We start from the raw sequence: 9,314 nt of genomic DNA, 5'->3' as shown, positions 1-9,314 counted from the left end.
GAAATAATTGAGGGCGTGACAGTACCCCACCCCCCAAAGGTGCGGACTCCGGCCGTAAACCTGAAACCAAATGGGGGGGTGCCTAGTGTCGGTTGCAGCTTCGGTGCGGGTCGTAGCCCCCACCCAGACCCCGGATCCGATCAGGGAGCTGGGTTGGACACCGTGCCCGGACTGGGCACCGGCGCAGAGGAAGGCTCTGGCCTTGGAGTGGGACTGGACACCGTGCCTGGACGCTGTGCCTGGACGCCGTGCCTGGACGCCGTGCCTGGACTGGGCACCGGCGCAGGTTGCACCGGACTGATGGCACGCTCCTCAGGTCGAGTGCGTGGAGCCGGCACAGGTGGCACCGGACTGTTGACACGTACTTCAGGGCGAGTGCAGGGAGCCGGCACAGGACGTACCGGGCTGGGGAGGCACACTGGAGGCCTGGTGCGTGGCGCCGGCACTGGTGGCACCGGACTGTTGACACGCACTTCAGGGCGAGTGCGGGGAGCCGGCACAGGACGTACCGGACTGGGGAGGCGCACTGGAGGCCTGGTGCGTGGAGCCGGCACAGGACGTACCGGGCTGGGGAGGCGAACTGGAGGCCTGATGCGTGGAGCCGACACAGGACGTACCGGGCTGGGGAGGCGAACTGGAGGCCTGATGCGTGGAGCCGACACAGGTTTCACCAGATTGCTGAGAGGCTCTTCAGGTCGAATGTTGTGCAGAACACACCTGACCAACATCTCTCTCCTCTCTCTCTCCCAACTTCTCCATCGCCTTCCTGACGGTCTCTGGCTCTTCAGGGCGAGTACGGAGAGCTGGCACAGATGGCACCGGACTGATGACCAGCTCTTTAGGGCGAGTGCGAGGAATTGACTAGAACACCCCCTAGTCACGCCCTGACCTACAACACCATAGAGAACCAAGGGCTCTCAATGGTCAGGGCGTGACAGAGTGTAATCTCATAAAACATTTTTTTTTAAGTCTCAGTGTCGTTATCCTCACAAGGGTGCTGGAGTACTGAAAACAGGGGTGTCAAAATAAATATATATTACCAATTTAACAAAATCTCTTTCTTTGAGCAATTGTATAAAAAAGCAATTATAAAAAAATTTGAGAATGGAATATAGCTCAGTATTTGTAATATTTTATGCAGTCTCTTTTGGTCTCTTCTCTTTTTTTGTGTGTGTGGGGGGGGGGGGGGTCAAAACCCTTGTGTCCTGATTCAACAGACCTCTGGGTGAGTCATGTAAAGTTTCTCCCCTTTTTCTCTTGCTTGCTCTAGTTGTCGCTCACTCAATCTCACACGTGCGCAGTTGCAGAGAAGAGGAAGAGATTAGCCAATTACACCCATTTCTAATAACAGCATGTCTTATCTTTTTTGTATGCCGGACAGTGCCTGATTTGAACTGGTCTGATTTTCAATGCAGTATTACACTTGGCTCTAACAACTTTTGAATGCTGAAGGTGTCGCTCAGATGTACGAATATTAGATTCGGACTTGTAGATAATTTATTATCAGACTTGTAGATAGATCATTTACATGTTTCAATTCAGTCACAAAATATTAGAGGTATTTCCAGAAGGCGAAGAGAAAAACGTCATAGAACAGGCGTTGTGTAACGTTTGGGTGTATATTTAGTGGTTTTGCACATCTTTCGTGATTTATGAAGACACTGCCATTTTTATTTGACAATTTGTGAATGTGTTTGCTATTGTTATGAAGTTTTAGCTTTCAGTATTACTGTTTTTGCATTCTGTATTCTGAGTTCTGTTCTTATGCATCATGGGATGAAAGTGAAGACCTCAAGGGGGGCTGCCAGAAGCAAACGTTGAACCAAAATAACTGCTTGGCTGGGGAAAAAACACATTTTAATAAATTATATGATTTTAGGAGTTAAGTCCTTTATTGTCATTGTAATTAAGTCATGTTTCTTTTTATTGTATTTTTAATAACAGTATGTCAATAGGTTTCAGTTACCACAGGACCAGTTGTTAACCAAAAAGTTCCACAGGACCATATAGATCCCATAAAAAACCTTGTGGTACAGCTAGGATCCCGATTACCACATAAACCTGAATTCCTGTGGTATACAGCTACCACACAATTTACAATTACAACAATTACCATACCATGTGGTTACAGCAAATAACCACAAACAAAAAACATTGAATTACCACATAAAAAGAAAACAAAATTACCATACAAAACCACAAGATTTGTACCCCAGCAATAACAAATTCATGCAGTAAAATGTTCCAAAATACCCCACAATGTCTGGATACCACAGGTCAGGTACCACGGGAATAGCCCGGAGTTCCACCCCAATAGGCAAAAACTGGTTGAATCAACATCGTTTCCACGTCATGTCAACCCCAAAAACAAATTTGATGATGTTAAATCAAAGTGGAAAACTGATTGGATATGCAAAAAAAATCCAATTAGGGCATTTAGACTTTTTTTTAACCCAACTTTTAACCTAAATTCAATGACATGGTTACATTTGTTGTTGATTTCACGTTGCATTCATGGTTAGTTGACAAATCAACCAAATGTTAATCAAAACTAGATGTTGACCTGATGTCGGTGCCCAGTGGGACAACACTACCACAGGAGAAGTACCACAAGAATACTTGACTGTGTGTGGTAAAATTACCACAGGACATTTTTGTAAGGGAGGGAGTACAAAAAATGATTGTAAACCAAGCAGCATAGAGCTAGGAGATGAGCACTGCTGGCACTACCAAGCATGGGGAATAACATGCCTGTAGTGGGGGGGGGGGGGGGGGGGGGGGGGTGAGTACTATGTGAGTGTCCAGATCTGGATGGGCGCAGTGCGGTGAGAAGGGGTACTGACACTGGGTGGGATACTATGAGGCTGTCTGGTTCCCCCCGGCTCACACCACCGTCAGAAGGCATGGACCTTACAGGAGCACACAGCTGCTCTTGGACACTTTCTTACTAATGAGACCATGCTGCGTGGTGGCCAGTGACTGGATCAAGCCCCAGAAGTGTTTGAAGGTGATTCCCTCGCCGTCCGACACACCCATCTGTCTCATCACCTCGCCCATGCCCTGCTCTGAGCCTCCAGTCTGGGGGAGGGAGGGAGCACAAAAACAACTCTTCATTATATAGGCACGGTATTGAACACTTAATAAGCACTTATGGACATGTAATAAGAAATAAAGTAATCATGCATAGACATGTATTAGAAGCAAGTTAGCAATTAGTCTATTGCACTTTTGAGAGTATAACATTGTTGCCTACATTACTCGGTAGGCTATATTCACAACAGTACTACTGATAGCCTCAGCGTAGTAATTATGTTTGACTTCATAATCCAATATTGGCCAATCTTCAACTGTACTGTATGCAGCTGTATCAACCTGGACTCAGGGGTAGACGTAACATAGTAAATGTACATTTTTCTCCCTCCATTTAGTATGTGCAAATGGCGGAAGCGTGGGTGAACGCTCAAATGGAGGGGCGAGGGGAATGGAGTGATTTGGTATTCAGCCAAAGTGTGTACTTTGTGAACTGTGTCATACGTTTCAGGCTTTGTTTCAAGATCCATGGCTCTTTTTCTAGGAATCGCCACCATATTTTACAATAGGTATGGGGTTATTTTCTGCAGTGGTGTAAAGTACTTAAGTAAAAATACTTTAAAGTAATACTTAAGTAGTTTTTTGGGGTATCTTTACTTCACTACATTCCTAAAAAAAATGATGTACTTTTTACTCCATACATTTTTCCTGACACCCAAAAGTACTCATTACATTTTGACAGGAAAATGGTCCAATTCACGCACTTGTCACGAGAACATCCCTGGTCATCCCTACTGAGTTTGAAATTATGTATACTTTTACTTTTACTTTTGTATACTGAAGTATATTTTTGCAATTACATTTACTTTTGATACTAAAGTATGTATAAAACCAAATACTTTTATACTTTTACTCAAGTATTATTTTACTGGGTGACTTTTACTTGAGTCATTTTCTATTAAGGTATCTTAAACTTTACTCAAGTATGACATTTGAGTACTTTTCCACCACTGATTTTCTGCTTATACAACCTTTCGACGCCAAACCCACCACTGGTGTGCGTGGCCAAAGAGCTCTATTATGATGTCATCTGACCATGGCACCGGTTCTAATCCAAGTGCCAATACTGCTCAACAAACTCCAGTCGTTTACATTTGTTGGATGACATGAAAATAGAGCTCTTTGGCCACTCGATCTGAATGTACTGTATGTCCTAGCTGTTGTGGCTAACTATTGTGTAGCAGAAATACTCTACCTGGATGTCAAGTGGTGGATGAAGTCGACTTGGTGCAATGAGTCATATTACAATTAGGCTTACGGTTGTTCTGCTCTGTTCATAAGGAAAACGGTTATTTACTTCTCTGTCAGAACGTTTAATCCCCCTCCAGATGAGAGAACAACCTTAAACCTTCATCACGTGTTCATATATTTGAACGGACCTTTTCCTGTTTTCCAGAAGCATAGCTATCTTTGTCACCCACTGGCAGATTCAGACTCGTCCTGGAAAACCGCCTTAGGCCTCAGACAACTAAGCAGCGAGTTCCAAAATGAAGATACTTTGGCCTTTTTAATGTTTCAAATAAAGCATGTGTCAGATTCAGTTCCTAGCGAGACGTTTAACTTTAAAGGGCCAGTGCAGTCCAATTTATTGTGTTTTATATACAATGAGTGTACAAAACATTAAGAACACCTGCCTTATATTGAGTTGCACCCCACCTCTTTTGCACTCAGAACCGCCTCAATTCGTCAGGGCATGTACTCTATAAGGTGTCGAAAGTATTCCACTGTGATGCTGGCCCATGTTGACTCCAGTGCTTCCCAAAGTTGTGTGAAGTTGGCTGGATTCCTTTGGGTAGTGGACCATTCTTGATACATACGGGAAACTGTTGAGCGTGAAAAACCCAGCAGCGTTGCAGTTCTTGACACAATGAGGATGCCCATGGCACACATCCACAATCCATGTCTCAATTGTCTCAAGGCTTAAAAATCCTTCTTTAACCTGTCTCCTCCCTTTCATCTACACTGATTGAAGTGGATTTAACAAGTTACATCAATAAGGGATCATAGCTTTCACCTGGATTCGACTGATCAGTCCATGTCATGGAAAGACCAAGTGTTCATGTTTTGTATACTCAGTGTATATTTACATACTATGAGGTTGGAATAATACTGTGAAATTGTGAAGAGCTGTTTATAAAGACTGGCTGAAATGTCTGCCTGTTTTGGTGGGATGGAGTTTTGGCCTAACTGGTGACCTCACCAGGCGGTATAAGTTAATAGACGAATAACAACGAGTTTTAAACCTCTCTGCCAATAACATCTAGTTTTCAGGTTTTATATCCCTCTTATTAGGCTCGTCCAATTAGGCCCCTCACTCAGACCACTCCCAGACAGTCCTAGTTAAATTATATTTGTTTATTTTTTTACCATTTTAATTGAAAAACATAACAGTAAAGTACTTAATTGTTACCCAGAATTGATTTGATATTGAGAGAAAATATGGCTGGATTGGGCCTTTAAACCATGGACATCCAGATGGTTTACAATCCAGCGTAGGTGCTCATGATATGTGCTAACATGTTTAAAACTCAATTGGTTACTGAGTGCCAAGTAGATTACAGCCAAGTTTATTTTGCATCCAGCCTGGCAACCAATGCCTACAGGCTTTTGAGTGTTTGTTTGGGAGTCATAGGATGTGGTGTGTACTGTATGTGTGTGTTTGAGTGGGGAGGGGGGGAGTAGTAAGAGTCAGAGCCACGCCCTACTGGTAGAATAAATGGCAGGTGTGGCCGGGGAGGGCGAGGGCAATGTAGCCGACCATTGCAGCTTATGTACCTTGACTAAGTTGGGCAGCTGGGAGGCGAGGAGGTTTTTGAACTCTTTGGTTTGGAGCGTGGGACCGTTATTGGCCGCAGCGGCATGGAACTTTGTGACCAAAGTGTTGATGGCCTTTTCCAGTTCGGAGTGCTGCGCCAGAGGAGGAGAAATAAACGTGTTAGGGTGGGGGGATCAAATAATATAACAATAAGAAAAGCGTCCGTTGAAGTTTATTATGTGACGTTTATTATTATAATAGATCATAGATCAAAAGAAAGAAAGTTAACATATTCTCGAGACAGACTCCCGAGGTGTGTGTCAAACAGTGGAGGCTGCTGAGGGGAGGACGGCTCATGATAATGACTGGAACGGAGCGAATGGAATGGCATCATGGAAATCATGTGTTTGATACTTTTCCTCAGATTCTACTCAAACACATGGTTTCCATGAACCCGTCCTCCCCAATTAAGGTGCCACCAACCTCCTTTGGTGCCAAAGTGTACCGACCTCCACACGCTTCAGTCCCAAATACCCCAAAAATGTCAGACACTCACATCCGTCCTCAAGTGCATATCTTGCATGCCTCCACGTGTTTGAACCCCACGCAAAGATACCACTCTTGATGTTTAACCCTGTCCTTGAATTACTTCATCTCAACAACATCGAACAACACTGCAGCATTCTTCTTTGCACATATCACGCACTGCTCCACAGTTATACAGTTAGTTATACTTCCAGGTTACAAATCACCTGTTTGAAAAGTAGACCTTATGTTTTGCGGTGGCATATGAAACTGTGTCACACCGACTTGTTATGTTGGTCATTGTGAAGGGCATCATTCCATACTCTCTTTAAACCAAGAACCAAACACCCAATCTATTGTGACTGTTGGGGTTTTGTTCATACTACTTTTTATTTCTATCCTAAATCACTAACATTAAATAACTGTTAAGGAACTTTGCTATGTCACTCACCCTTATTCAAATAGATATTTGAATATGCTATTGAAATGTGAGCATCTGTGGGTGGGGCGGGAGGAGTAAGCTTAAGTAACGAGAGACTATTGGACTTGTCTACATGTAGAAGGTTCTTGAAATACCTGCAGGTTGGGGTAGCTACAGTATGACAGCTCAACCCCTCACTGTTTATTTTCAGGGTGTGCCAGGGGTGGAGTGGCCTTCTGGCATTTTGGGCAAATGCCAGATGGGCTGTTAGATTTTTTACCCATTGGGCCTGTCTAACTTTGGTTTTTCACACAAGGTTATAACTATCTGGCTAATAATGGTGGCCTCGAGGAAAAAACTGGGGCGGTGTGTCAGTCCGTCCGTCTGTCTGTCTGCTCGTCTAGCTGTCATCCCTCACTAATCTCAAAAGAAGGTCTCTGTGGCATAGGCCATGGGGTCGGAATAAGAAGGGAGTGATTGCCTCCCCGTGCTTTCCATTTCCACACATGGTCTGTCTATAGACACAATTGAGAATTGCTCCTTGCTCCCTCGTCAACATATGGCCTAGATTAATTTGTTATTGTCCACATTCTTTGCTGCTGTCCAGCATGCACACTGATCAGTGCATTGAAATGATTCGTGGTAAACTCACGTTAAGCTGGCAAGAGTGCATGCGAAGTTGGCTATTTGCAAACGCCTATAGGACTTAATACGATCTCATGGACTGTGTCATGATATAAATTGGATAGCATAATATGTCAATGGAATTTTGGTTAAACTACATCTGTGCCACTTCCAACGGTAACCAGAGCGATGCGTAGAAGTGGGGGGGAAGTTATCACCAAAAGAACAACTCCATTCGTTGCTTCTAGGACGTGTAAAGCCACTATCTCTTCAACTGCAACGTTTTGACAAGTGCTGATGAATGAAAATGAATGAATGACATTTTATTTTCATGTCAAATCACCAGTTGGCAACCCATCTCTAATGGGATGAATTGACACATAAACAATCATTACAATAATTCACTGTGAAACGATAATTCTTCTTCCGGTGTTCTCTGCATTGCACATCGCATGAAGAGTGGAAAAATGTAAGGTAAAAATCACTACATAATAGTAAATAAGGTTATCCAAACAATAATTACATCCCTAGAGCAGTACAATAATATACATACACACTGTATATATACACATACATACACGCATAGATAAATAAATACAGAAAAAGAAACCAAAGGTATGATTTTAAAATTGCATAGTAGGCCTACCTGTTCAGCCATTTGGATCGTTGTGTGCTGTCCTTTTTCAAAGTAAAGTTTTCTCTCTGCGACGTTCAGTAATTGCTACTTTTCTCGGTCAGCGTTCAATTGCATCTGTCACATATTGGCAAGATTCCTAAATTATCCCACTCAAGAAAAGAAAAAATGCAACTGGATTCCACCTTCCGTGTCAGTCAGAGAAAGCTATGGGAAAGTACAGTGTACTCAGTGTAACCCGATGCATTGGGACTGTAAACTTCACGAGGCAGACAGTACCACATGCAGTCATATAGGCCTACCACCCTTATTTTATTGCAAAGTTCTCTTTAATTTAGAAGTTTTGCAGAGAGTAGCCTACACATTTAAAATATATAGGTTATTCAATAAGAGCCTGAGGGTGCTTTCCTCAACATCTGGAAACATTTAGCAAAAGTTGAAACAGTCGGCAAGTTTAGACTGGAATTTTTCTTCTTTATTGTTGCAATTTTTAACCCCTCGTATAAGCCTACCTATTTTATGCAGTTTCTGTAAAGCTTTGAATATCCACCCAAAATAATACCTTTCTCAATAGGTCTATTGTAAGAAACTTTTATGAACCATGCAAACATGGACCGTCCTTATGGGCAGTTTTTTTTTCGAGGTTGTTTATAATTGAAGTCGTTTGTCATTGTCCATTCCAATTACCATTAGGCCAACATTCATTTTTTTACAAAGTTATCAGAGGTTGATAAGGACGTGCTGGCGAACTACAAAGTGATGTGTGCACAATGAACAGTCACGACAACATTCTTGTAACTATTAACAGAGTGGTGGGGAGACATGGGACTCGATAAAACTGTTTCTGTCCATAAATTGTCATAGGCCGATTGGGGTGTTTACATGAAAACCAGTCAACCAGATCCTTCATTATGCTACCACAAAGAAATGGGCTGTTGCAGCCTGGTCTCATTGACTATACGTAACATAGGTAAAGCAAATCCGGGACACTCAAATTACCATGATATATTACGTTTGGTATCGTTACATAAGACACAAAGTTACTTATTAATGCAAAAACAAAATTGTAATTCGGAACATATCATCCAGGAATTAATACATACCATGCGAAACATAACATACTGTATCATCCTAAATGATTTGTCTTGGATTTACATACAGAATCATACGAAATGCTATGAGACCAGATTGGCTGTTTTGACAGGCCTAAATCTAGGCTAGATACTGGATCTGCACACTCGGGGTCCAAACCCTCTGCTTCGCAC

General features: G+C 42.8%; 1 protein-coding gene across 1 annotated transcript; it reads right to left on the bottom strand.

Annotated features, from left to right (window-relative positions):
* Nucleotides 1-2,765: 2,765 nt before the first annotated feature.
* On the bottom strand, nucleotides 2,766-8,289 carry LOC129830556 (protein S100-A9-like). Its single transcript, XM_055893127.1, has 3 exons — nucleotides 8,062-8,289; nucleotides 5,866-5,997; nucleotides 2,766-3,078 (listed from the first exon to the last, which is right to left on the bottom strand). Exons 1-3 carry the CDS (start codon nucleotides 8,071-8,073, stop codon nucleotides 2,911-2,913), a joined length of 312 nt encoding a protein of 103 aa, XP_055749102.1. The 5' UTR covers nucleotides 8,074-8,289; the 3' UTR covers nucleotides 2,766-2,910.
* Between the last annotated feature and the right edge of the window lie 1,025 nt (nucleotides 8,290-9,314).

Source organism: Salvelinus fontinalis, chromosome 32, assembly GCF_029448725.1.
Source record: "Salvelinus fontinalis isolate EN_2023a chromosome 32, ASM2944872v1, whole genome shotgun sequence".
Taxonomy (NCBI): Eukaryota; Metazoa; Chordata; class Actinopteri; order Salmoniformes; family Salmonidae; genus Salvelinus; species Salvelinus fontinalis.
The sequence above is the reverse complement of the archived record's forward strand: the minus strand, read 5'-3'. Positions and strand labels throughout refer to the sequence as shown.